The sequence below is a fragment of the Drosophila sechellia genome, chromosome 2L (assembly GCF_004382195.2).
Source record: "Drosophila sechellia strain sech25 chromosome 2L, ASM438219v1, whole genome shotgun sequence".
NCBI classification, from domain to species: domain Eukaryota; kingdom Metazoa; phylum Arthropoda; class Insecta; order Diptera; family Drosophilidae; genus Drosophila; species Drosophila sechellia.
This window is the reverse complement of record NC_045949.1, coordinates 6,344,504-6,369,607: the sequence shown is the minus strand read 5'-3', so window position 1 is coordinate 6,369,607 and position 25,104 is coordinate 6,344,504. Positions and strand designations below refer to the sequence as shown.

The 25,104-nt window shown below is 46.1% G+C and overlaps 8 protein-coding genes across 10 annotated transcripts; 6 read left to right on the top strand and 2 right to left on the bottom strand.

The window, feature by feature from the left end:
- Positions 1–21: 21 nt before the first annotated feature.
- Positions 22–706, top strand: LOC6613636 (PHD finger-like domain-containing protein 5A). The gene is made up of 4 exons (XM_002038070.2): positions 22–148; positions 226–416; positions 479–564; positions 630–706. The coding sequence occupies exons 1-4, from the start codon at positions 97–99 to the stop codon at positions 634–636; spliced, it is 336 nt and encodes a 111-aa protein (XP_002038106.1). The 5' UTR covers positions 22–96; the 3' UTR covers positions 637–706.
- Positions 656–1,753, bottom strand: LOC6613635 (coatomer subunit epsilon). The gene has a single exon (XM_002038069.2). The coding sequence runs from the start codon at positions 1,658–1,660 to the stop codon at positions 740–742; it is 921 nt and encodes a 306-aa protein (XP_002038105.2). The 5' UTR covers positions 1,661–1,753; the 3' UTR covers positions 656–739.
- Positions 1,754–2,104: 351 nt separating this feature from the next.
- On the top strand, positions 2,105–3,305 carry LOC6613634 (kynurenine formamidase). Its single transcript, XM_002038068.2, has 2 exons — positions 2,105–2,441; positions 2,494–3,305. Exons 1-2 carry the CDS (start codon positions 2,315–2,317, stop codon positions 3,267–3,269), a joined length of 903 nt encoding a protein of 300 aa, XP_002038104.1. The 5' UTR covers positions 2,105–2,314; the 3' UTR covers positions 3,270–3,305.
- On the bottom strand, positions 3,282–9,882 carry LOC6613633 (protein split ends). Its single transcript, XM_002038067.2, has 4 exons — positions 9,562–9,882; positions 4,741–8,836; positions 4,503–4,683; positions 3,282–4,373 (listed from the first exon to the last, which is right to left on the bottom strand). The coding sequence occupies exons 1-4, from the start codon at positions 9,610–9,612 to the stop codon at positions 3,755–3,757; spliced, it is 4,947 nt and encodes a 1,648-aa protein (XP_002038103.1). The 5' UTR covers positions 9,613–9,882; the 3' UTR covers positions 3,282–3,754.
- Positions 9,883–10,317: 435 nt separating this feature from the next.
- Positions 10,318–13,580, top strand: LOC6613632 (protein transport protein Sec61 subunit alpha). Its single transcript, XM_002038066.2, has 4 exons — positions 10,318–10,496; positions 10,723–10,790; positions 11,789–12,880; positions 12,955–13,580. Exons 1-4 carry the CDS (start codon positions 10,490–10,492, stop codon positions 13,216–13,218), a joined length of 1,431 nt encoding a protein of 476 aa, XP_002038102.1. The 5' UTR covers positions 10,318–10,489; the 3' UTR covers positions 13,219–13,580.
- A 318-nt stretch (positions 13,581–13,898) lies between these two features.
- LOC6613631 (transmembrane protein 115) lies at positions 13,899–16,459 on the top strand. Of its 2 annotated transcripts, XR_004363704.1 has the most exons (4): positions 13,899–14,642; positions 15,065–15,421; positions 15,626–16,188; positions 16,243–16,459. XR_004363704.1 is itself a non-coding variant. In XM_002038065.2 (3 exons), exons 1-3 carry the CDS (start codon positions 14,119–14,121, stop codon positions 16,095–16,097), a joined length of 1,353 nt encoding a protein of 450 aa, XP_002038101.1. In that variant the 5' UTR covers positions 13,899–14,118; the 3' UTR covers positions 16,098–16,459. The 2 variants fall into 2 exon arrangements, 1 of the variants encoding a protein (XP_002038101.1); XM_002038065.2 differs by having other exon boundaries at positions 15,626–16,459.
- A 511-nt stretch (positions 16,460–16,970) lies between these two features.
- LOC6613630 (UDP-N-acetylhexosamine pyrophosphorylase) lies at positions 16,971–22,372 on the top strand. 2 transcript variants are annotated; one of them, XM_002038064.2, is made up of 3 exons: positions 16,971–17,267; positions 19,307–19,693; positions 20,999–22,372. In XM_002038064.2, the coding sequence occupies exons 1-3, from the start codon at positions 17,207–17,209 to the stop codon at positions 22,111–22,113; spliced, it is 1,563 nt and encodes a 520-aa protein (XP_002038100.1). In that variant the 5' UTR covers positions 16,971–17,206; the 3' UTR covers positions 22,114–22,372. The 2 variants fall into 2 exon arrangements, with proteins under 2 accessions (XP_002038100.1, XP_032577993.1); XM_032722102.1 differs by lacking the exon at positions 16,971–17,267 and adding an exon at positions 18,787–18,994.
- An 894-nt stretch (positions 22,373–23,266) lies between these two features.
- LOC6613629 (MTRF1L release factor glutamine methyltransferase) lies at positions 23,267–24,607 on the top strand. The gene is made up of 3 exons (XM_032717688.1): positions 23,267–23,570; positions 23,625–24,145; positions 24,200–24,607. Exons 1-3 carry the CDS (start codon positions 23,361–23,363, stop codon positions 24,438–24,440), a joined length of 972 nt encoding a protein of 323 aa, XP_032573579.1. The 5' UTR covers positions 23,267–23,360; the 3' UTR covers positions 24,441–24,607.
- The last annotated feature ends 497 nt before the right edge of the window (positions 24,608–25,104 follow it).

Below are 25,104 nucleotides of genomic sequence, written 5' to 3'. Positions count from 1 at the left end.
CTGAAAGCGAGATTGTGTAAAGGTCACACTATAAAAAAGTCGCCGCTTTTTCTGCAATTGTTTTTATATTTGCTGACTGAAAACTACCATTAAATCATGGCCAAACATCATCCGGATTTGATTTTCTGCCGCAAGCAGCCCGGCGTGGGTGAGTTCTCAAATAAAATGCCTTGGAAATCCCAGAAAATTCAATAATTCGAACTCTTTTGACATTCCATGCGGCAGCCATTGGACGCCTGTGTGAAAAGGACGATGGAAAGTGTGTGATCTGCGACTCCTACGTGCGGCCCTGCACCCTGGTGCGGATCTGCGACGAGTGCAACTACGGCTCCTACCAGGGCAGGTGCGTCATCTGCGGCGGTCCCGGAGTGTCGGATGCTTACTACTGCAAGTCCTGCACTATTCAGGAAAAGGACGTGAGTTTTCTAGTCATATCTGGTACCTTCGATTGTATTAATATGCATTTTGGTTCTTATAGCGCGACGGATGCCCCAAGATTGTGAATCTGGGCAGCTCCAAGACTGACCTGTTCTACGAACGCAAGAAATATGGCTTCAAACAGAAGTGAGTACCCAGCGCAGTGGTCAAACATATAAAATCCACCCTAATACTTTGTATTCTCTTTACAGCTATTGATCTGCTCTCCGCTACCTCATACATTTCTAATAAATTTTTATTGTAGTTTAATACATGAACAAAAGGTTTAGACAATTTGGATATTTGAAATTTCTTCTTATGTCTAGATGGCGAGCAGTTTTTCACCGCCCTCGACGTCGTACTGCAGGCACAGGCGGTCGAACTCCGCTGACTTCTTGTCCAGATCGGTGACAAAGTCGCTCTTGGGATAGAACTGCCTCAGCTGCTCTAGATTCCGGGTGATGGCCTCTGTCGGCTTGCCCGTAAGGTGGGCATGAACCATCAGATTGATCAGCGTGTCGTAGTCGTTGTGCTTCTTCAGCAGAGATTCGCGCAACACGGAATCAGCCTCCTCGTACCGTTCCAGGCCCAAATGAACGACCGCTTGGCCGTTCAGCAGCGCCGGCGTGGGCTTGAACTTTTCACAGAACTCTTGGTAGATGTGAAAGGCGTCTTGCATCTGTTCCGTTCCCTGGGCGAGGGCCACCCACGCCTGAGCAAGCTGAGTCAGCGTAGCATCGTCGCTGATCTCCTGCATCTTGGCCACCAGCTGCTTGGCCAGATCCACGCGCTGTAGACGCAGCAGGCACTGAACCGACAGAGCCATTGACTCCAGATTGGTGGAGCCGTGCAGGATCTTCAGTGCGTTCTCGAACTGTCCGTCGTGGCAGTAGACGATGGCGGTTGCGAGGTGCCAAATGTTGGTCTCATCCTCCTCTCCGGCCACCTTGTCCGTGAGTTTCTCCAGCAGCTCCTCCGTCCTCGAAGGCTGCTCAAACGCTTCGTGCACCAGACGCAAGGCCTGCAGGGGCGTGGAGTTTCCCTCCTTGATGTCCGAGGCCACGATGCGCCCGGAATCGATGGCCAAGTAAGAGAGGTACATGTAGGACAGGAGCTCCGGACCCGCGGTGCCCTGCTCCGGCAGCACGAAGTTGATCGAACCCATGAAGTTACCGATGTAGTACTCGTTGCGGGCATCGAATAGCACCGAGTTGGTGTCCTCCTCATTCTGCTGTCGGCTCATTTTCGTAAATATTATTAAATTAGATGGGAAAACCGAATTCTTTTCGGCTGAGTTGGCTTATTTGTGTAAACTTATCGGTGCCTATCGTACATCGATATCAGATGCGTTGTTATCGCCAAGTTGTAACAGTGAGACCGTTGCATCTAATTATAACACTTGACACAAATAGCATCTGGCAACGTTTTTTTTTTTTGTCAAACATTTGTTTTTTCAATGGATATTTTAATTTTAAAACGGATCTATTTTAGCCTCAAGAATTTTTTAGATCCCTTTCTTATTTAATAATAACATAGTAAAATTGCCAAATGTAAAGTTTTGTTCTTAATATTTAATCTTATAAACTTATTTTAAATGTCTAAAGAAGTCCACTTAATTATTTAGACCCTGGGATTAGTGTTGCAAAACACCATCTCCTGCAACAATTCCAGATCCGGTAATTAGTGCGAAAGCTTAGTTAAACGTTAAAAGCTAACGGTTCTGCTCAACTTTGGCAATCCGGTTAGACTTGAATTGCTTCAAGCTAAGCTCTAATATTGCATTACAATAGACCGCAAAGCGCAGTAATAACAATTAGGCCACTCAGCCTAAGCACTTGCTACTTTGACTTTCTAATCTGTGTTTGAAGTCCCAGTGATTTACTGTCTCTTATCTGGAATGTACAATCCGAGGTGCAAAGACCTTGACCGGGACTATTTTCCCAGCTATCATACGACCAGGTTTCAGGACCAGCCAGAACCGAATTTGGTCGTGCTGGAGCACTTTGTTCGGGTGACCAAGCAGCGTAAGAACTGGTATTCCCGACGGCAGAGCCCCATTTAAGCGTAAAATTCCAGATGGCAGGGAACTGACCGAGAAACAGGGCATCTCTGTGGACCACTTGCGCTACGGAGAAGGTCGTCAGTTGGTGGATGTGTTCTACAACGAAAAGACCACCAACCAGGCGCCGTTGTTCGTCTTCGTGCACGGCGGCTACTGGCAGGAGATGGACATGAGCATGTCCTGCTCGATTGTGGGTCCCCTGGTGCGACGTGGATACCGAGTGGCCGTCATGGACTACAACCTGTGCCCGCAGGTCACGCTCGAGGAGCTGATGACCCAGTTCACCCATTTCCTTAACTGGATCTTTGACTACACAGAAATGACCAAAGTGTCGGCGGTCACCTTCGCCGGACACTCGGCCGGTGCCCACTTGCTGGCCCAGATACTCATGCGCCAAAATGTGATTACAGCCCAGCGAAGCAAGATGGTGTGGGCTTTGGTCTTCCTCTGCGGCGTTTACGATCTGAGGGAGCTCTCCAACCTAGAATCGGTTAATCCCAAAAATATTCTGGGCCTCAACGAGCGGAATATCGAGTCCGTGTCGCCCATGCTGTGGGAATATACCGATGTGACCGTTTGGAACTCCACCAAGATCTACGTGGTGGCCGCCGAGCATGACAGTCCCACCTTCATCGAGCAAAGTCGCCACTACGCTGATGTGCTGAGAAAGAAGGGCTACAAGGCGAGCTTCTCGCTCTTCAAAGGATACGACCACTTCGACATCATCGAGGAGACGGCCATCGACGATTCAGATGTATCCCGCTTTCTGCGCAACATTGAAATTGAATAAACTAGGCGCAGATTCGCTTTGCGTCATCGTTTCTCACCGTTCTGTTTATTTTCTACGACTAACTTAGACTAGTAGTATTCCGTATATACACTACCGTAGTTTTCTGGATTGTACCCAAAGGTAGGGAGCTTTACAATAAATAGGCGTGGTGGAATTTGCAACCATAATTAACAACCACAATAATGTAAGGGAGGAAGTTATTTTTGAACTTAACGTTGGGATATACGACAGTTTTAAATGAAAAAAGTTTTTCACGTGTCTATAAAAAATTGTCGTAAACTCTAACGCTTGAATTATTTAAACATTTCTGGGTAAACCCAATCAAGTTATCAAATTTAATGATTAATGTTCAAAAATAAATAGTCGACCTCATAACATTTTTGTTAGCAAGGGGAGTTGAAAAATGTACAAGTAGTGAACGTATTCAGGAAGAAACTGAACATATTGAATAAATAACTTAACTAGGTCTGCGGGTACAACTCTTTCTATGACTCCTCATCGGAAATGATTATCTGGTCAGCAATGACTGGCTTAGCAGACGGCATGGGATTGGGCTTTCTATACAGATCCTGCCCATGGACAAAATTGGCGTTCAGACTAGAGACGGACATAATCTTAAGCCTGCCGTTGGGCGTGGCTTCGTCATTCTTTTTGCCAGTCTCGTCTCTCGTTATATCTATCACATCGTCCTCCTCGGCGATCGGCAAGGCATCTCTCTTTGGTGATGTTACTGCTTCCACTTCGGAGTCGGCATCACTCACATCACTGTTGGCTTGAAAGTTATTGACAAATTCCTCCACATCGTCGTCCTCCGAGGCCGATTCCTCCTCCGAGTCATCTTCGTCGTCGTAGATTTTTAAGATCCGTCCATTAGCGGGGCGCTTTTTTCGAATCACATTTCCACGAGCGGCTGGACCCCTTTTTAAAGCGGCGAGAGCGGCCGCCTTAGCTGCTGCCTGAGCACTTGTGCAGGGCTTGTCGTCGTCCTCCGCCAATGCAGCCAGCTTGGCGGCCTCCTCGTCCGCTTTAACCTGCTTCAACTTTTTCTCCTTTAGCCGCGCCTCCTGACGCTCCTCCGCATTGAGATCTTGCTCGAGGGCATACCTAGAATAAATAATTCAGATATTAGATGGGAACAGTATTTTAAATTCAGAGCACTGCGCTGTTGTTCTAGATATTTTCAATAAATGACAAGTGAACAGCGCAATTCTGAAATCCTCGATTTGAGCTCACTTTTCTAAGATATCACTTATTTTGGTTTGCTTTTTGTTGTTTTCCTTGAGCTTGGCTAACAGCTCGGGATCACTGGACGCTGGATCTTTGCCATTTGCCGTGTAATGTGTGACGGTTTCGTAAAGATCATTCTTTCGGCGCGATTGCAACATTCGGCCGACTTTGTTAAAGGCATCGTAGGCTGCAAAACAAAATGTGTGCTCAATATTGATTTTGATAGTTGAAGACCATGACGTACCGATTCTCTTCATCTCGTACTTGGCTAGTCCAAGTTCCTTTTCCTTGTTGCACTGTTCCAGAATTTGAAGCACATCGTGGTAATCGGGAAAATCTTGCATCCTGTTCACAAAAGCCGATAGCGAGTTATTGAAGTGTGGATAGTCCGAATCCTTGAAATGGATGGGCTTCTTTAGCTGACGACGGACACTCTTGCTCTCGCCCTTTAGATCACAGATTTTTTCATAGATCTGGCAGGCACGCTTTTTGAAGCGCTCCAACTGAAGATAGCTGGAGTCCTCGTCGTTCAAGTCCACTTCAGCTTCCTCCAACATCTTTATTCGCTTGGTAATAGCATGCAGCGTGCGATAAAAGTGGCGTATGCGCTCATTCCTACGCCTATCTTCGGAAGAAATGGTCTGGACATTCACCAATGTCACCTCTTCATTTTCATCATCCTGCTCTCTTCCCGCCATCACAGTCTGCTGCTCCGGCGCATTCAAAATCGCTGGCTGCTTGGGTGTGAACGATGTTGCTGGAAGTGGGAAATGGCTAGCTGGCGGAATTGCTCGTACTGTGGGAAATATTTTGGTCAGCCTCCGCGATGCTAGCTCATCTAACACGTACTTTAGGTGTACGTAAACCAGGTACGATTCGTTTTGGATCATCGCCATGGCCGTTGTGACCAGGTTGCGAAAGCCACATGACATCACGAAGCTTTCGGGCGCACTGTAGTAATACTGGGTCAATTCTCCCTTTACAAGGCGATCCATATCAGCCGATTTGTCCACCTCGCGGCACAGCCGAAGAAGTGCCGCGTACTCAGTTGTAAATGGGGCATTCACTGAAGGTGCTGCCTTGATTGCATTCTTAATTGGAGGAAAACATTCTTTCCTGCGCTTTTGTGGCGGGATATCCGGGATATTATCTAAATCCACTATTTCTGTGACAACTGAACCGGATTTTTTCCTGGAAATCATCACTGCAGGCCTTTTAATTGCACTAGATTGTTTATCTGTTGGCATCGGTTGGTTCGACGATTTTTCCACGGTCATTGGCCCGCGCTCCGGCTCCGGCTCTGGCTTATCCGTGGGCGGCGTAGTGGGCGGTGATTCGACTAGGACAATTGTGGTCATCGAGGAAGACTGCAATTGTACGTGCTTCTTTTGCTGCTGCTGCTCGAGATGCTTTCGCCATTCCTCGTCGGATTTCTTGAGCACGGTAATCGGCTGTATGCGCTTGGCGCTTGCAGTTTGAGCCCTGTTCACTGGAGAAATGCTCGCTTCGGGCAAGGAATTCAATTTAATGGCTGCCGCCTTGGCCAGCTGCTGTTGCTGAACTGCTGCCGATGGTCCAGCGGGCGGTGGAGTTGTCGTTGGCGTCAGTTGCGGCGTAATGCTAGTGGTGGGCGGCAAGTTAAGCAATAGTGGCTCATTCAAGGCCGCGGCACAATGCGGTGGAGTGGCCAGAAGGCGCTGTGGAGGTGTGGCACTCGCTGTGAATCCCTGGACATGCGTCGAAGTCATTGGTGCTGCAGATGCCTTGCGCTGTGATCTTTTAAAGGGCAAAGTCCGGGCTGCAGTCATTGTTGCGTCTCTGGGGGGACTGACAGCTCTAGCCATCTGCGGCTTCATCGCGATGCAGACATTGTTGTTTGTAGGCACCGGCGTGATCTTGGCTACCGTCATGGGTCGCACTATCGGTGGACGGTGTGCGAACGGAGGATTTTGCATGGCCGCGTTTGGCATTGTTTGCTTTTGTAATATATGAGCGGGTGGTGGCGTCTGCTGCGGAGTTATCTGCTTTGGTAGAATTTTTTGTACGGTCGGCGGTGTCTGCAACATGGGAAGTCTCTGAATAGTCATCGATTTGTGCGTAATTTGATTGACAACGGGAAGCAAAGGTTGCTGCGGTGGAAACTGTGGGCCCATCACAGAGTTTAGCAGTTGTATAGCCATCTGTGTCTTTGGTGATTGCTGTTGGGCCACGAGCAAAGGATTCGGGAGTTGTTGTGGGCGCGGCAGGACCACCGATGTTTTCGGAAGCGGTTGCATCACGATTTTTTTCTGTGGCACCTGTTGCTGTTGAAGAAGTGCAGCACTTGTTCTCTTCTGGGGCTGGGATTGTCCAACTGGTAACTTTTGCTGTTGCCCTTGGGCCGCTCCTTGCTTTTGAGCTGCTGACGGCTGCCCTAAGGACGCTTTTTGTAGTTTTTGCTGCTGTTGGAGCTGCCCCGCGGAAGTACTTAGCTGCTGTTGTGGTTGCTGTTGCAGTTGCCCCGCTGAAATCTTCTGTTGCTGTTGGAGTGGCCCCGCTGAAGACTTCTGTTGCTGTTGTGGTTGCTGTTGTGGTTGCTGTTGGAGTTGCCCCGCTGAAATCTTCTGTTGCTGTTGGAGTTGCCCCGCTGAAGTTTTCTGTTGCTGTTGTGGTTGCTTTTGCAGCTGCCCCACTGAAGCCTTCTGTTGCTGTTGTGGTTGCTGCTGCCCCAATGAAGTCTTCTTTTGCTGTTGTTGCTGTTGGTGTTTTACGTGCACCATTGAATTTTTCTGCTGTGGTTGATTTTGCTGCTGTTGTTGGAGTTGCCCCACTGAAGTCTTATGTTGTTGTTGCTGTTGTAAGTGCACCAGTGAATTGTTCAGTTGCTGTGTTGGTTTCTGCTGAGGTTGAAGATGCCCCAACGGCTCCTTTTGCTGTTGAGATTGCCCCAGGATCTTTTTCTGTTGCTGCTGCTGTAGTTGCCCCAGCATCTTCTGCTGCTCCTGTTGCAGTTGCCCCAGGAACGTCTTCTGTTGCGGCTGTTGCAGGTGCCCCAGAAGAATCTTCTGTTGCTCCTGTTGTAGTTTACTCAGGTACTCCTTCTGCGGCTGTTGTCCCACGAAAACCTTTGGTATTTGCTGAATCTGTACTCCAATCCCCGTATTCTGTTTAACAGGCTGTTGTAGCGATCCCACCGGTGGTTTTTGCTGCGTTAGCAATTGGCCTCCTAGTGCTTTCGGCCGCGTAAGCAATGGGCCACCCAGTGGCTGCTGTGATTGCTGAATCTGTACTCCAATCCCAGTATTCTGTTTAACAGGCTGTTGTAGCGATCCCACCGTTGGTTTTTGCTGCATTAGCAATTGGCCCCCTAGTGGTTTCGGCCGCGTAGGCAATGTGCCACCCAGTGGCTCCTGTGATTGCGGAATCTGTACTCCAATCGCCGTATTCTTTTTAACTGGCTGTTGTATTGATCTCACCGGTGGTTTTGGCCGTGTAGGCAATGGGCCCACCAGTGGCACGTCTAGCTCCGTAGGCAATGGGCCACGCAGTATCTCGTCTGGCTCCGTAGGCAATGGGCCACCCAGTTGCTGCTGCAATTGAATGCTCACCGGTCTAAGTGGCTGTTGCTGCTGCAACGGTAGCTGATTTATTTGGCTAACAGAAGCCATAACTTTATGCTGTCCTGCAACTAATTTCTGGTGTACTTGGAGCGATAGAGGTTTTTGGTGTTGCGCCGTTTGACCCACTGCAGTATTGGGCTTCGTAAAACCCAGTATTATGGCCTTCGGTTGCTGGGCTTGTGCCTGTTGCGGAGGCTGACCCATCCCAAGAATGGGTTGGATCTTAGCAGGCATCGCTTTCGACGCCGGTATTATTTTTGACCCGGGTGCGAGTCGAATCGGGTTAAACGGCGTCACCCTCACCTGGTGGCTGGGCACGGTGGTTATCACGGCATTTGGACTGGGCGCCTTGCTGCTCACCGACCAGGCCACTTTCTGGCCGGTGCCAACATTGATCTGTTTCGGGGTCACATTGTTGTTGAAGCTGGTAGTGTTGTTGTTGTTGTTGTTATTATTATTGTTGTTGTTGCTCTCTGCCAGAGAAATGGTCAGGTTTCCGTTTGTGGCGAGGACGTTCTTCTGGTGCTTGGTGACGGTGATTCCACTGGGGATGTGCATGGACCGGAGAGGATCCACTATGACCGGAGTCTCCCTTGCAGGTCCTGTTTCTGCAACAGGCACTATCATCGCAGATCCCAGGGAGGCCTTTGGTATGTTCAGAAGTTTGGCAGGCAAACTTTGCCTACCGGATGGCGGTAGTACTCGCAGAGGATCCTCGAGTCGTCGTCGTTTGGCCGGCGACTGCAAATATAATTTGAAACTGATATACAAGTTATGTTCAATTGGTAATAAGATTAGAGTACAGTGCCTCTGACAATAAGACCAAAGTTTACTTTTAAGTAATGTTTGTTGTTTTAATCACAAGTGCATGGGCTTCGAAGCGCGTTTTATAATTAGCAACATTTATATTAGTTCCAAACTGCAGGCGACCTGTTGGTTGCTCTCTGATGTATTTTAAATTTGAATGAAAATATAAACAAACGAAAAGCGTCAGTGTATAGGTGTGCGTTCGTCGGTGCGCGCGAGAGCATTGGAGAGTTGCGAGCGCGCGCTGTGGAGAGTTGATTTGATTTAGTGCCGTATCAGCGGAGACGACTTTCTGAACTTTACCAGGCGAATTGCGTCTTAACCAAACACTCTCCAGGAGCGGAGACTCACCGCACCCTCTCACTCGCTCAATTCCACGCCTAACGTAATTAAAGTCCGATATTCGCCACTGCAATTGCAAGACTCGCCAGGTCTCCAATCGCTCGGTCTGGCAGCACTGACACCGTTTTGCAACTGTATGAGTGGGGCACTGCACGTTCGTGTCTGCTCGTTCTCAATAAAAAAGCAGCGCGAAAAAAAATTAATTCCACACTATGTGTAACACGCACACACACTCATGCAGCGAGCCTATTTAAATCCAACTGTACTTTTTCACACACACACGCACTGACGAGTCCGCTGAGAAATCGGGATATTACCTCCTCATCAGACTCCGAGCTCAAATCGACGCATATCACAGACGCAGACATTATTCGCCCCGAAACGGCAATGGTCTGCACCGAATTTGTTCACTTTACTCGCCGCGCGATTTACTGGATTTTCTTCGCATTTGGACTTGCCACCGTTGTTGCCAGCTAGTTTTTCACGCATATGTGAACGACGCGTCCGCGTTCGTTGCGAGTTCTCGGCACTAGCACTGAATACTGTATATATGTGGGAATTTTCCCACATATTTATTACGCTCGCCAACTGAATGCACTGCGTGAGTGTTTGTTTGTGCTCATGCCTCAGAATTGTCAAATTGGAGAGTCTTGGAGCTGCCAAAACATCGCTGGGTGCCCCGATAGTATCGGTAGATAGGTATCAGCCGGTGCCAGCGATGGACTCACAACTATCGCTATCTAATATCGAAACTCCTTTTATTAACCCTATAATGTCAAAATCCAAATGTGTACATATCAAAAGCCAAATATGTTGGCCCAGCTTAGATAAAAAAGAAACCATAAATAAACCCCTTAATAAGTAACGTGAATTCCAACAAAAACATAATTATTAGATTGTGTTGCAAGTTTATGTATTTAATTATCGGAACATAATCTTTAGGCAGCTTTGTAGTACAGCCCAATAATATAGATATTACCATCGCTCAACTACAAATGTTAATACTTAACAGTGCCTGTGTGACCGGTCATCGCCAAGTGACACGACGGTGTATTTTGACGTTTCACAAACGGCCACACTGAGTGACACGTCGACGTCGTCAATTCGTTCGCTTCGTTCATTCGGTTTTTGAAATTTGAGGCGTTCGCTGTGCAGTGAGAAGTGAGACTTTCTACTGTTCGCGTAGAAAGTGCAATAACCAAGCCACCCACTCAGTGCCCAGGCTAGCAACACAAGTCCGGCAAAATGGGAAGTAAGTAAACGTCATCGCCAGACATCTTCCCCAAAATCGGGGAGTGCAGCGGTTTTTGTGTGAAGTGCCGCCCTTGCAATGCCGCTCGCACCCTTGTCGCTCATTGCTTACGTATACAAAAAAGATTCGGCGTGCGCCGCTCGTTGTGTCCGAATCGAAATCGCAATTAATTGAAAATGGCCTGAGAAACGTAACTAATTCGGCTGCCTTAATTCACTATTTGCAGTCAAGTTCCTGGAGGTTATCAAACCGTTCTGCAGTATACTGCCGGAAATCGCAAAACCGGAGCGCAAGGTGTGTATAAAACCGTAAATAGATGTAATCAAAGTGTAGTTAGTTATCCCAATTGCTGCTTTACCGTGTAATGTTCGAATTTTCCCAACAATTAGCGGCTTTTCTCGTCTTTTACGTGTGTTTTACCGAGCGAATCTCGCTTTGCTCTCTGCCAGTGTTGCCAGCGCACGCGTTTTGTGGTTGCTTTCACTTGTCAAAAAAGTGAACATCGCCACGCAAACAGTTTGCTCTTCATTTAGTAGTGGGCAAACGGCAGCCAAACCACCCTGATATGAGACAAACGGAGTCTTTTATGTGGCGAAATAGGAAAACACGCATTAAAACACTCAGTTTCTTTCAGTTCTGCCCTTTGTGTCCATTTAATTCGTCAAAATAATTATGCCAAACCTTAATTTTATGAATTATTTTATTGTACACCACATGAAGTGCCCATATTCTTGAGTTCTTATATGTTTCATGAGCCTTTTCATTCATAAATCTCAGTATTTCCACCTAACTTTTGTTATCACCTGGCTACTTGTTGCCATACTCCCATTTTACATACATACGCACACATGCACACACCACTCTCTCGCCACTGACAAACAAACGCTACGTGGAAATGGAAATGTCAAACTTCGGCTCTCACGAAGCGCGCAGCCGAAGCGCTGTCGACGTCAGCTTCGTTTGTTTTTGTTGCTCGCAGGTGACGAGCGATGACGACGACTAGGGCTAAATGAAGCTTACCAGATTTTGTTTAAACAAATCACACACGCACACACATGGGAAAGCGACCATGTAGGTCTACATAGCGGTAGCATTATTTGTGCAGCTTAGTTTCAAGGGTAAAGCGCTCTTGATCTTAAACCGTTTATTCAAAATAAAATAATAGCAATGTAGCAATTTTAAATGTTTGAAAATATGAAAGATTCCTTTACTTTTATTCATTGTTTATATTATCCACTGTTTTTACACGGCAATGTGACTCATTCGCAATTGTTGGTTCTTTTCATTTACAGATCCAATTCAGGGAGAAAGTGCTATGGACTGCGATCACGCTGTTCATCTTCCTGGTGTGCTGCCAGATCCCGCTTTTCGGTATCATGAGCTCGGACTCGGCGGATCCCTTCTACTGGATCCGTGTGATCCTGGCCTCCAACCGTGGTACGCTCATGGAGCTGGGTATCTCGCCCATCGTGACCTCTGGCCTGATCATGCAGCTGCTGGCCGGAGCAAAGATCATTGAGGTCGGTGATACGCCCAAGGATCGTGCTCTGTTCAACGGCGCTCAGAAGCTCTTCGGCATGGTGATCACCATTGGTCAGGCCATCGTCTATGTGATGACTGGCATGTACGGCGATCCGTCCGAGATCGGAGCCGGTGTCTGCCTGCTGATCATCATCCAGCTGTTCGCCGCTGGTCTGATTGTGCTGCTGCTAGACGAGCTCCTGCAGAAGGGCTATGGACTGGGATCGGGTATTTCCCTGTTCATTGCCACCAACATTTGCGAGACGATTGTGTGGAAGGCATTCAGCCCCACCACCGTGACGACGGGACGCGGTACCGAGTTCGAGGGCGCTGTGATTGCCCTGTTCCATCTGATGGCCACCAGGAACGATAAGGTGCGCGCTCTGCGCGAGGCCTTCTATCGCCAGAACCTGCCCAATCTGATGAACCTGCTGGCCACCGTGCTGGTGTTCGCCGTGGTCATATACTTCCAAGGCTTCCGCGTGGACCTACCCATCAAGAGCGCCCGTTACCGCGGCCAGTACAGCAGCTATCCCATCAAGCTGTTCTACACCTCCAACATTCCCATCATCCTGCAGTCTGCGCTCGTGTCCAACTTGTACGTCATCTCCCAGATGCTGGCTGTCAAGTTCCAGGGCAACTTCTTCATTAACCTTCTGGGTGTGTGGGCTGATGTTGGAGGCGGCGGCCCGGCCCGCTCCTATCCCATCGGTGGTCTGTGCTACTATCTTTCGCCCCCGGAGAGCGTCGGCCACATCCTGACCGACCCCATTCACGCGTTGCTCTACATTGTCTTCATGTTAGGCTCGTGCGCCTTCTTCTCCAAGACCTGGATCGATGTGTCCGGCAGCTCAGCCAAGGATGTAAGTGTGCTACAGTAGTTAACCTCAATCAGCAATCATTGCTTACCCATCCTTTTTGACTTTCCTCCTTGCAGGTTGCCAAGCAGCTGAAGGAGCAGCACATGGTGATGCGTGGCCATCGCGAGAACTCGATGATCCACGAGCTCAACCGATACATCCCAACGGCGGCTGCTTTCGGTGGTCTCTGCATCGGAGCTCTGTCTGTGATGGCCGACTTCCTGGGAGCCATCGGCTCCGGTACGGGTATCCTGTTGGCTGTGACCATCATCTACCAATACTTTGAGATTTTCGTTAAGGAGCAGTCCGAGATGGGCGGCATGGGCACGCTGCTGTTCTAAGCAGCCTAGAAGATCACCTGCGATCCAATCAGCAACAACTAATACTTCATCATACTTCCCACACGCTCGCTCCCATTAAAAGAAACTTAATAACCTGCTTTGTTTTTTTCGTAGTCTGTCAAAAGACCCACAGTAAGCGTAAATTGTAAGGCCATTGGCTGCTATTTTCATCTTCCCAACCAATAGAAGCGTACATAAAAGCTGATGAAAGAACCTTTATTTTGAATAGTTTTTAGTTGTATTCAAATGTGAGACTACATTGCTTGAGTTCAATATTTCTGCGAATTGATTGAATTCCAATGCAATTACTTGTTTTAATATTAAATCAATTGAATTATACTTTAAATACAACGTGAAATGGAGACTTTGAAATTATTAAAGCGAAAATGTACATCAAACGAACACATGCATACAAATTGTCATAATAAAAAGTAAATTAGATAACTTTTTTAAACAAACACGTTGTTTTGTATTAGTTTTGGGTTCTGGAAACAAGACATCATGCTTATACTTTGTGCCAGATTTCGTTAGAAATAAATGTTTAAGCTCAGCTTACAAAATGGCGCCATAAATTCAAAAGTAGAATTTTCAATTACTGGTGTGGCCATATTAAACCGTTTCAAAGGATTTATACTGGGTGAGGCTCTGGTCACGCTGTAGCGAAACAATCGATAAGCGATAGCTACGCCTCTCCACTTCGATGACAGTCTTGTTATTGTAATTGTGAAGCAAAATCGTAAATATTAGCAAATGAACCACTTTAACGCCCCTCGAACGTGTTGAGTTGCGAGGCAGACAAGCACCGCAGCGCATTCAAGTCCACCCGGTCCCAGTCCGCCGCCCAGGAGCTGCGAGGCCAACCAAAAACGCGTGCGAGCACCAGGAGAAGCGATCGGTGCCATGTCAGCTCAACTGGCCAGAAACTGGCCGTACATCTGGCAACAGCTCAATGCCCTGCTGCACAACACCTCGCCGGTCATCACGCTCATCTGCGTGGTGACCACGTTCGGCTACCTGCTCTCCTTCTCGGAGACGGCCATCCTGCTGCTCAGCGTCACGCCCGGTTACATCCTGCCCAATGGCAAGTTCTGGATATGGACCGCCTTCACGTTTTGCTTCATCGAGCTGCACTGGTGGGAGGTGGCCGTCGACGTGGTCACCGTCGGCCTGTGCGGCAAGATGCTGGAGCCGCTCTGGGGTCAGCTGGAGATGTTCAAGTTCTTCGCGCTGAGCAACTTCGGTGTCTCGCTGCTGACCACTGTCTACTATCTGTTCTACTACATGGTCACCAAGAACCCGACCATTCTCTTCGAGGTGCACATCCACGGCCTGGCCGGATACGTGGCCGGCATCTGCGTAGCCGTGCGCCAGATAATGCCCGATCACCTGATCTTCAAGACGCGCTACGGACGTCTGACCAATAGGTGAGATAATTGCTTGATATGCCATTTCAGAGTTACACGGGAGCTAAGAGCTCGCTTTAGAAAGTTCAGTCTTCGAAATATCTTGATTATATTCAAATATGGAAAAGTCTAGAATAATGTATTCACAGAATCAAAGAAGCATCATTTTTCTTTGCCTGTCCATCTGATTCTACTTTTAAATGGGCGCAAGCATAGTAAATTGAATAGAATTTTCTGGTTCATCAGCCTTTTAACTTTAGGTCAAAGTTCAATAAATATTGGTTTACTGACGCGCAAGTAAATACCCTCGAGAATTTAATGAAATTATACTTTCTAAATTATAAGAAACACACCATTTTTTAGGATTCTATATTGTATTTCTCAAAGTAAATCCTGAATCATAGCTGGCACTTGAATATACCAATGCACTCTTTACTACTCAGGAACGTTCCCCTCACGGTGCTCATCATGGCCATAATATTGTGGGCCATAGGCCTGCTAGATGGCACTTATCCGGCTATGTTCGCCTCCGGATCGCTGGTTTCCTGGATCTATCTTCGCTTCTACCAACACCATCCCAATGGGCGTGGCGACAGCTCGGAGAGCTTCACGTTCGTCAGCTTCTTCCCAAACGTGTCGCAGCCGTTTATCAGCGTATTGGTTAATCCCATTTACAACTGCTGTTTGCGGGCGGGCGTGGTCAAAACGCCCACGCCGCTGCGGACGATATCTACGGCCAGCCTGACGTCGGTATCGGTGCAAATGCCGGGAGTGGATCCGCATGACATTGAAAGAAGGCGGTAAGTAAGATAGCAATGGGTAAATTTTATTATTCAGTTTAACTGGATTGTCTCGATATCAATTTAAGTACGCTTATCTAAAGAGCCGCTAAACATTTAATCACAACAGGCTAATAATTGCTCATTAGATAAGAGTACTTGCATTAGCCTGAATAATTAATGTTATTATGTTTACATGGTGTGAATACTTTTCTTCGATCCTAGACAAATTGCCTTGAAGGCGCTAAGTGAGCGCCTAAAGGCCACGGACTCCAGCCGCCACGCCCAACTGCCCAAGTCGTTCCCGCAGCAGCAGCAGCTGCAACATCATCATCACCAGCATGCGCCGCACCAGCAGCAAAAGCATCACAGTCACGGCGCTGGGCACAGTCACAGCCATGGAGCTGGCCATAGCCATAGTCATGGGGCGGGACACAGTCATGGGCCCGGTCCCGCTCAGATGCCGCAGCCCGACTTCCTGAAGCCCACCGGCAGCGCCAGCCAGCTGCCCATCACAACGTCGCGGGCGGAGCCGCGCATGATCAGCACCATGAGCCCGATTGCAATACCAATGCCGGCGCCACCGCCCAAGGAGGGGAATGTTCCGGGTCAAGGTGCTGAATCCTCCTCCAGCGGAGGTGTCGAGGCGACACTTATCAACCTGGACGACGTGCCAACCACGTCTTCGATGGCCTAGACAGTGATTCTATGCATATATTAATGAATTTTTGATATTTAAACGAATGATCTAATGATTTACGCCCATGATTTGTATGATTCTGCATCAAGTACGTACCCCATCAGTGTTCCCATTTTGTAATTACCGTTCGTGTGTTTTGTAGTGTCCTGTAGACTTACGCTTGCTTGCTGCGCACACCGCCGGCCATGCTGCTAGGAGCGGCGGAGTAATATGAGATCAGCATAAACCAATACTTCCGGGCGATATGAGAATACTAGAGCCCTTACATAGATGCATACTTTCTGTTGTAGTCCTTACATGTAATTGAAAATGATGCTTTATTTAGTTAATAACTGTAAATATATTTAAAACTCCGAAAATAGTGTTGTTTTTGACTCGAAATGCTTATGAATGCAAGCGTATTACTAACAATTGCAGTGGGGTCGGTCATATGCCATTCATGCCTTTAATAATTTTTTAATTGCGAAGATATGCGTTTGCAATATTTTACTATCCATTTTTAAGCAACGATTGTACATTCAATTTACGCGTATATATAAGGATGAACCAATTTTGCCGAACAAACTCAACAGTCATATATATTAAAATGTTAATATAACTATATTATAACCCATTTTTATTAAAAGATTAACAAATTTTTCACTATAGTAATTTTAACAAAAAAAATTTTAAAGCCTGACATTTTAAATAAGATTAAAAAAAAATAAAGTTTTAATAATAATTCTTTGTACGTATTCTTGTTTTTAATTTTCAATATTTTTCGAATTTAATTGCATATGGAGGTATGCACTTGGTATTTTTCCAACGCCCCAGCGTTGTGCGGACACCCCTTAACGGTCACACTGGCGGCCAGCTGGATGCGCTTGTAATCGATATCGATTCTCCGCCCAGTACTTGGGGCCAAATAAAAAACACGGCAGTTTCATTCGGATTGTGCATTACGTTTGCCCATATAATCCACTACCGTACGCGGTGTGAATTAAACCACATCGGGACTAGCGCAATGCCATAGAATCCTCGACGGACGAGGCACATTCACTGCATAAACAATTCACACGGAGTGAAGTGAAGTGGAGCCAAAGTCGCACAGGGTGTTCCCTGCCAAAATGGGTCGTCACAACTTCAGTTCGCAGCACCAGCGAACTCATGTGAGGCGCCACCGCAATGGTTAGTTGGAATAAACCCCCACTCGAAAAAGCAAACTGATAATGTTAGCGCAATAGTTGGAGCACAGTGCTACGATAAGAACAAAGCGGAAAGCCCACAATCACACACACGCACACAGCAGTGGGTGTATGTAAACAACTTATTTGCTATCGCTGTTTCGTTCTGTTTTTGGGCACTTGTGTGTGTGTGTGTTCGGGTGTGTGTTGCTGCAGCTTTATCTGTTTTTTATGCGCACGCATACATGCAGACAAGTGTTTTGCTTCGTGGCAAAAACAACACTAATGGTCGGTGTAGCGAATATTAAATACCGTCTAATCACTACTTAAATGATATAGTTTATAGACCGTTTTCCTTAAATCGATATAGATGACAAATGATATATATTGATTATTTATGATTATTTATATATTTATAAATTGTGTATATCTTATCTTATAAAGATGTAAAATGGTGATATTTTTTATTACACCTATTCTTATGGATACTATTCTTATGGATACTCGTTCACATGTTCATACCATCATATTTAATATAAACCATTGATCTTAAGTTAATGGGTATTAAAACCGAATAAACCGGCTAAGCACCGACATAGTTTTGCCATGTTTTTGTCAGTTCTTGGCTCGCCTTAATGCCATAACCTTTCCAACAAATCCCGATAACCCACTCAACTAGTTTGTAACCCGTTTATCAGGAACTGAACTGTATGAACTATATATAAATATGTGTCGCCCTTAGGAATTTCCTTGTCGCTGGCGTTTCTTGGACTGTGGCACCTCTTACTTTCACTAAAACTAAAGCCCGTGTTCAGGGCCATTTGGTTTCGAATTCGATTTCGGTTTCTGATATTTCGCTTTGCATTTGCAACACGCTGCTGCTTGGCAAATTGGCCCAGCAGCGAAAATCAGATTGGAATTGCTGCAGCCCCAGTAGCCGTATCAGCCATGTAATCAAGAGAGTCGACCGCAGACCCGACTATTTGATACCCTCACTTACATGTTAGATGTTCTTAAGTCTTAAGTCTGTTTGTTAACCGAAGTTTGGAATTCCCGCAATCCACTTTACTCAATTTTAATTACAACAAGGTTGAGCTCATTAAGATCACTTAACAGGTGTACAAGTATTTATATGTTATATATGAATTTCTGTAGGAATATGAAGCAATGGTGTTATATTAACAGTATAAAGAAGCTAATTCTTAAAGTGTTACTCTTTTGCTTTCTGAAACATGGCCCAAAGTTCTGAAGATGTAGTAAATAATGTCTAAATCAAGCATATTATACAATGTAGTATCTAATATAATACCAAAAAGAGACTGTGATTGATTGTGCACATTTTCCGCCATGATCGCGAACCGCCCTTCAGGTTTTTACAGGGTATGGCCAAACAACTGGCATGGCCATGTTAAAACGCGGCTGCAAATACGTTAAGAGACACACGTTCGCACACATTCGCGCCCAAATACCAGATACCAATATAACCTGCACACGAGCTACTGCCATTCAGATATTCAGGCGTTCCCACAGAGACACAACCAGATGGAGGCGAAGGCGATGGTGGTAGTCTGACGGCTCCACTTCGAGCAAGAAAAACCACTGAGGGCGATCGCTTGGCGCTCAGTTGCGCTTTGGTTACCACGTATAGCGGACCGCAACAAAGCCCGGACAACCCGACCACTGTCTTTTTATCGCATTCGCCAAATAATCACTCAGCCAGCGGAGAGAAACGTAAATACACACCTTCGGGAGAGCCCGTTCCATTAGCTGAATCAACAAACAGATAGCAGCAATTAATATATGGTTCCAATGTGATCTCTAAAGATAAAATCTTGTTTTTAACTGTGTTTCGCATCTAAAATGTTCCAAAATTATGGTGATGAATATCACGTATTAAGTGGGATTCCCTGTAATAATATCTTATCTCTATTGTTTTTAATTTGCTACCGTTAAATAAGTTTGATAGTCAAATTGATAATATGTGCTAATCATATTCGCATTGATTATGATAGGAACTTAAATCTCTTCTCTGGATTCTTGCAGCTGGCGGTGCCACAGCAAAATCACCAAACGCAGCCAAACCTTCACCAACGATGACGGACTACCTGTCGCTGCACTCGCGACTCGCCCAGGTGGGCCAGGAGCACCTGCTCAAGTTCTGGCCGGAGCTAACGAATGACGAACGCATCGACCTGGTGCGGGACATCGAGGAGCTGAATCTGGACGAGATCAAGCTGTATTTCGACCGCGCCACAGTCTCAATGAACGAGAATGGCATCAAGCTGGACGATCGCCTGCAGCCGCTGCCCGAGGGCAAGCTGATCTCCATTGCCAGGGCGCCGCTGGAGAAGTTGGACGCCTACCGGGATGAGGGTCTCCTCCAGATCAGCAACGGACATGTCGCTGTGCTGCTTATGGCAGGCGGACAAGGTGAGCTGGAGTTTCTCTAACGCCAAGGGAGTTAATAGAAAAAAAAACGGAATAACCAGTTAGCTAGGGAAATAGTACACCTGTGTTTAGTTGGTAGCATATTGAAGTCAACAGTGTGATTATGGACCCATTTGACGCACTTAAAGTGGGTCAGGCCTTTGTGGGTCCAGTTGGTAATGTTGAATGTCATTTATATAAACTTCAGATAGCAATGGATTTTAACTCTTCAATCATTGATAGCAAAAACGATTAAGTTATTCGAAAATGAACGATTTTTTTTAGATTTAACTATAAAAACAAAATATATACAAACTATATAGACTACAAGTAAAGAAGTTGCACTCATAGTTTGTTTGTTTCACAGCTCACAGTTGCTTGTATCTTTTATGAAAGATACTTCCTTAGATACCGTACAAGTTGAGATATTTTTATGATGCCCCAATCGGCCACCCACCAAAAAAATTGCGCCTTTGCGAGCAGCAAACCAAACTAAAACAGAAACTTGAGCATTCGCAGAGTGTGTGTGCTTTATAAAAGCTAATTAACTCGATATAAAAGTGCTCACAAATACACGCAATCCCAATCAGCTGCCCACTCATGCAGCTGCATTGTAATAATTGCAATTGTAAATTCCGTTTGCAAGACAAAAAAAGCGTATAAAACTAAGAAACACGCCAGGCCAGCAGCAATGTGGAAGGCATTCTTACAGCCAGACTTGCCTTTCTCATTTTGATTTCAGGCGGGGCCAGTGCTCTTTCGAGTCGAAACATTGAAATGTGGGCGGCATTTGACATTTCCTTACCAGTTTCTCGGCAAACGATGGAGTCCAATCACGTAATTGGCTTTTGAGAAAAAACAAGAAACGGAGTTGGAACCCGATTACTCATAGCATTATTTCGTGCACGTTCCAATTCGAGAAGGGCCATAAGTAGTGGGCCTAGATAACGATTGATTTTCTGAGAATTTCTGGTCAGGAGTGGAGATTCCGTTTGCTGTACCGATAAGCCGTAGATGAAATGTAGTCGGATCATTTTGAAACCGGTAGTGGAACTGACCTTAAACAAGCCGCTTGTATATTATATATATGTTAAAAAAAAGGCGCAGACAAAAAACAACCTAAAGAGCGAAACGATGGTCGAAAATGAACTTGTTTTTAAGGTCAGCCGGGTGAGATATAAAAAATGCAGCAGTTCTTGTCGTTAAAGAGTGATTAATACATTCAGGAATTGTTATACACCCTGCAATAATTATTATATCGGGGAACTGAATTGGAAACCTTGGTAATGTTGCCCTCTCTTTTGGCAGGCACACGACTTGGCTTCGATCATCCCAAGGGAATGTACGATGTGGGACTGCAGTCCCGAAAGACCCTGTTCCGCATTCAGGCCGAGAGGATCCTGAAGCTGGAGGAGCTCGCCCAAGAGGCGAATGGGAAACGTGGACACATCACTTGGTACATCATGACGTCGGAGCACACGGTACAACCCACATACGACTACTTTGTGGCCAACAACTTCTTTGGCCTGAAGGCGGAGAACGTGCTGCTGTTCGAGCAGGGATCACTGCCGTGCTTTGAATACGATGGACGCATCATTCTGGACGAAAAGCATCGGGTGGCGCGTGCGCCGGACGGCAACGGAGGAATCTATCGGGCTATGAAGCGCCAGGGGATACTGGACGATATGCAGAAGCGCGGTGTCTTATATCTGCATGCCCATAGCGTGGACAACATCCTGATCAAGGTGGCCGATCCCGTCTTTATCGGCTACTGCGTGCAGGAAAAGGCCGACTGCGCCGCTAAGGTGGTGGAGAAGGCGGCTCCCAACGAGGCTGTGGGCGTGGTGGCCATTGTCGATGGCAAATACCAGGTGGTGGAGTACAGCGAAATCTCGGCCAAAACAGCCGAGATGCGCAATTCGGACGGCAGGCTGACCTTCAGTGCTGGCAACATATGCAATCACTTCTTCAGCTCGAACTTCCTGCAGAAGATTGGCAGCACATTCGAGCAGGAGCTGAAGCTGCACGTTGCCAAGAAGAAGATTCCCTTCGTGGACAACGCCGGCAAGCGGCTAACCCCTGACAAGCCGAACGGCATAAAGATAGAGAAGTTTGTCTTTGACGTCTTCGAGTTCGCCCAGAAGTTCGTGGCCATGGAAGTGCCACGCGACGAAGAGTTCAGCGCGCTGAAGAACTCCGATGCAGCTGGCAAGGATTGCCCCAGTACTGCCCGCTCGGACCTCCATCGCCTGCACAAGAAGTATATCGAAGGCGCCGGTGGCATCGTGCATGGCGAAGTCTGCGAGATCTCGCCCTTCGTCACCTACGCCGGCGAGAATCTCGCCTCGCATGTGGAGGGCAAGTCGTTCACCAGTCCCGTCTACCTGCGGGACAGCCGCGATCCCTTGCACGGACACCTCTAAGATGGAGGGGATCTGCATGGATGCATAGACTGATGGACGGATAGTAGTCGTTTCAGTTATTTGTAAATCTTTCGTATAGCGTTGCTGAACGTTATGATTCCCCAAACTGTAGTTAGAGCACGGAAATTCCATAGATTTCAGTACTTAAAGGAGACTTGTAAAAATTTGTTACCTATTGTGTCCGTTGATTTATTTTTCGTTTTTGAAATAATTGTGCAATCGTAATGTGAATATATACAATATATAGAACATGTAATGATATGAATATTTTAATATGTTGTAAAATACAAAAATTATTAGTACGGCCAAGCGACTGAATTTTTATTTCTTGGCCAATCAATAGTTCCTTTGCAGATATACTCTAGAACAATCCCATGTTTGAACAAGTGTCGTTCCCTATTTACAAGGTTGTTAAATAGATATCAGGAAAATGTCTTGTTGGATGGACTAATCATATAAAAGCAATTGCTGGGCAAACAAACCTCATTATACCTCTCTTCTGACGTGTTTTCTTGTCAACTCGAAGGAAGTTCTGAAGGAAAGAGTTACCTTAACTATGTTTTGCTCAAAAGTCATCATTTTCGTAGCCAGAGTTCAGAATACATTATCTATCTATCTGATTATGTAACGCTCTTGGTTTCTTATAAAATCGACATATTATATAGACGTCAGAGCTCATATGCTTCAAACCAGTTATAATTTGCATAGATAACCGATGGACCAGTTGTAATATATTGAGTAGGTTGGCTATTAATGAATAATATCTACATTAAACTATAGCAAGCTAGTCAGGAATATTCTTAAAAATAGTATTAAAAAAGCTTAACGAGCTTTGCTACTTTCCATTAAAGATATTTTATTGTATGTATTTTATTATATGTACATGATATATTAATATAGTTCACCATTATAACTCCCCCCTTTTCATATTGTTATACTTAAAAGACCCATTTCCGCAATAATAAACAAAAAGGGCCGACTGCAATCAGTGCGTGAACAATTGCTATTGCTTTTCCATTTAATTGGAACAACCTAATTATGCTGCAAGTTTAAATTTTCCGCTAAGAACTGGAAAACTCAATCACACTATTCTGCTCTACGGTAACACTTGAAGCGTGAACACTTTTCAAATATCGTTCGCTGGTATATTGTAACGGTCGAGAAACGGTCATGCTGGAGCGAGCTGCAGGCAGTGGGTCGTCAAAATTTTGTTGTTAATCAATAGCAATTAGATAATAAGTGAAATAATGCTCAGACAACTGACACGGTCAATGGGCCTGACCTCGAAACTGCTCAGGCAGGTCAACTATGGCACAAGTGCCCCAGCTGGCACCCACATTCCCGTGACCAAGGCCCTGGAAATTGGCCAGTGGGAGGAAAAGCTCAAGGCCGCCGGTGTCGAGGACACGAAGTTCAACGTGAAATGCATCGTGTCGCATGTCCTGAAGCAGAAGTTTGTAAGTATCTGTCAGAAAAGCTGGCTATCAACATCACTAACCATGTTTATGTAGAGTGCGGTTCCTGACTCATATGACCAGCTGCAGCTAAATCCCGGCCAACTGGCGGACCTCGAGCGCTTTCTGGAAGCCCGTTGTGCCCGCATGCCGCTGCAGCACATCATTGGCGAGTGGGACTTCATGGACATTACGCTAAAGACATCGCCGTCGGTCTTCATTCCACGCCCCGAAACGGAGGAGTTTATGCGCCTGGTGATCGATGATCACAAGAATGCAAAGCACGTCGATCTTCTGGAAGTGGGCTGCGGATCGGGCGCCATGTCCTTGTCCATGCTGCACAGTCTGCCGCAGGTGGTGGCCACTGCCATTGAGCGTAGCAAGGCGGCAACCGTACTGGCTGCGGAGAATGCCAAAATGCTGGGACTGCTGAATCGATTTGAGGTACACAACCACACCATGGAGGAGGACAAGTACCTGCCGGAGGTGCTGAAGGACAAGAAGTACGATTTGATCATTTCCAATCCTCCGTATGTGAAAACTGAGGAGTTTCAGTTCCTGCATCCTGAAGTCGTGGTGTAAGTGAAGTTATACCAGATGAATACAGTGCACTAACTATCTTATATCCGTAGCTATGAGAACCTTAATGCCCTGGACGGTGGCTCCGATGGATTGAGGGTGGCTCGATTGGTCTTCGACTTGGCTTGCCGGCACCTGCGTCCCGGTGGCAAGCTCTGGCTGGAACTGGGCAACGACCACCCGCCGATGGTCAAGACCATTATGAATCTGAAGTACGAGGGCCGGCTCAAGTTCATCGCCGGCTACAGTGACCAGTATAAGCGCGAGAGATTCGTTCAGATCGAGAAGGTCTAGGCGACATTGCGCCATAGACAGGACGGGATGCTATGACTTAGACAATGCAATTAGCTATAACGTTGACCATGCATTTAGCTGTGATTTGATTTAAGACCACAATACCTGCACGCTGCCCAGAGACTCACACCTATATAAACAGAATATATAGCGCTATTAATCCTAAAGTTTCCTCTCTGAATCTTTTAGCAATAACCGCAGGCGGCATTACTTCACAAATATGCCTGTATAAATTACACAATGCAATTAGCTGTTTGATTTATGACCATATTATTACCAGTATACAACGACTTTTACCTAAGGCTTTTTATTGCATTTTTGATCTTATAATAATGCATTACCATGATTATAAAGATCAATAGGTTAAAAGTATAATGCACCTATAATAACTGGTCACAGATTTAAACTATTACGATTATGATTTACCACCAGAGGCTTGCTGCCATAATTGGTGGGTGTGTACATAGTTTAATGTAGTTTCATGATCATCGCGGATCGATTATAATGCTGTTTAATCAAATTGATTTATTCTAACCATATTTTTGTCCTGGATGATGTGTATCTTAGGATATGCATCTGTATCACAATATATAGAATCTGAATATTTCTATCTAAATTAGAAAGTTCTTGCTTAAAATTACCACTTTCATGCTTATAGGTGTAC

Coding starts and splice junctions, on each gene's coding strand:
- LOC6613636 (XM_002038070.2), top strand. CDS start 97: ATGGCCAAACATCATCCGGATTTGATTTTCTGCCGCAAGCAGCCCGGC. Junction 149..225: donor CCGCAAGCAGCCCGGCGTGG/GTGAGTTCTCAA, acceptor TCCATGCGGCAG/CCATTGGACGCCTGTGTGAA. Junction 417..478: donor GCACTATTCAGGAAAAGGAC/GTGAGTTTTCTA, acceptor TGGTTCTTATAG/CGCGACGGATGCCCCAAGAT.
- LOC6613635 (XM_002038069.2), bottom strand. CDS start 1,660: ATGAGCCGACAGCAGAATGAGGAGGACACCAACTCGGTGCTATTCGAT.
- LOC6613634 (XM_002038068.2), top strand. CDS start 2,315: ATGTACAATCCGAGGTGCAAAGACCTTGACCGGGACTATTTTCCCAGC. Junction 2,442..2,493: donor TGTTCGGGTGACCAAGCAGC/GTAAGAACTGGT, acceptor GTAAAATTCCAG/ATGGCAGGGAACTGACCGAG.
- LOC6613633 (XM_002038067.2), bottom strand. CDS start 9,612: ATGTCTGCGTCTGTGATATGCGTCGATTTGAGCTCGGAGTCTGATGAG. Junction 4,684..4,740: donor GTACGAGATGAAGAGAATCG/GTACGTCATGGT, acceptor TTTGTTTTGCAG/CCTACGATGCCTTTAACAAA. Junction 4,374..4,502: donor ATAAGTGATATCTTAGAAAA/GTGAGCTCAAAT, acceptor TATTTATTCTAG/GTATGCCCTCGAGCAAGATC.
- LOC6613632 (XM_002038066.2), top strand. Junction 10,791..11,788: donor TCGCAAAACCGGAGCGCAAG/GTGTGTATAAAA, acceptor TTTCATTTACAG/ATCCAATTCAGGGAGAAAGT. Junction 12,881..12,954: donor CCGGCAGCTCAGCCAAGGAT/GTAAGTGTGCTA, acceptor TCCTCCTTGCAG/GTTGCCAAGCAGCTGAAGGA.
- LOC6613631 (XM_002038065.2), top strand. CDS start 14,119: ATGTCAGCTCAACTGGCCAGAAACTGGCCGTACATCTGGCAACAGCTC. Junction 14,643..15,064: donor TACGGACGTCTGACCAATAG/GTGAGATAATTG, acceptor TTTACTACTCAG/GAACGTTCCCCTCACGGTGC. Junction 15,422..15,625: donor CATGACATTGAAAGAAGGCG/GTAAGTAAGATA, acceptor CTTCGATCCTAG/ACAAATTGCCTTGAAGGCGC.
- LOC6613630 (XM_002038064.2), top strand. CDS start 17,207: ATGGGTCGTCACAACTTCAGTTCGCAGCACCAGCGAACTCATGTGAGG. Junction 17,268..19,306: donor TGTGAGGCGCCACCGCAATG/GTTAGTTGGAAT, acceptor GGATTCTTGCAG/CTGGCGGTGCCACAGCAAAA. Junction 19,694..20,998: donor GCTTATGGCAGGCGGACAAG/GTGAGCTGGAGT, acceptor CTCTTTTGGCAG/GCACACGACTTGGCTTCGAT.
- LOC6613629 (XM_032717688.1), top strand. CDS start 23,361: ATGCTCAGACAACTGACACGGTCAATGGGCCTGACCTCGAAACTGCTC. Junction 23,571..23,624: donor ATGTCCTGAAGCAGAAGTTT/GTAAGTATCTGT, acceptor ATGTTTATGTAG/AGTGCGGTTCCTGACTCATA. Junction 24,146..24,199: donor CTGCATCCTGAAGTCGTGGT/GTAAGTGAAGTT, acceptor TTATATCCGTAG/CTATGAGAACCTTAATGCCC.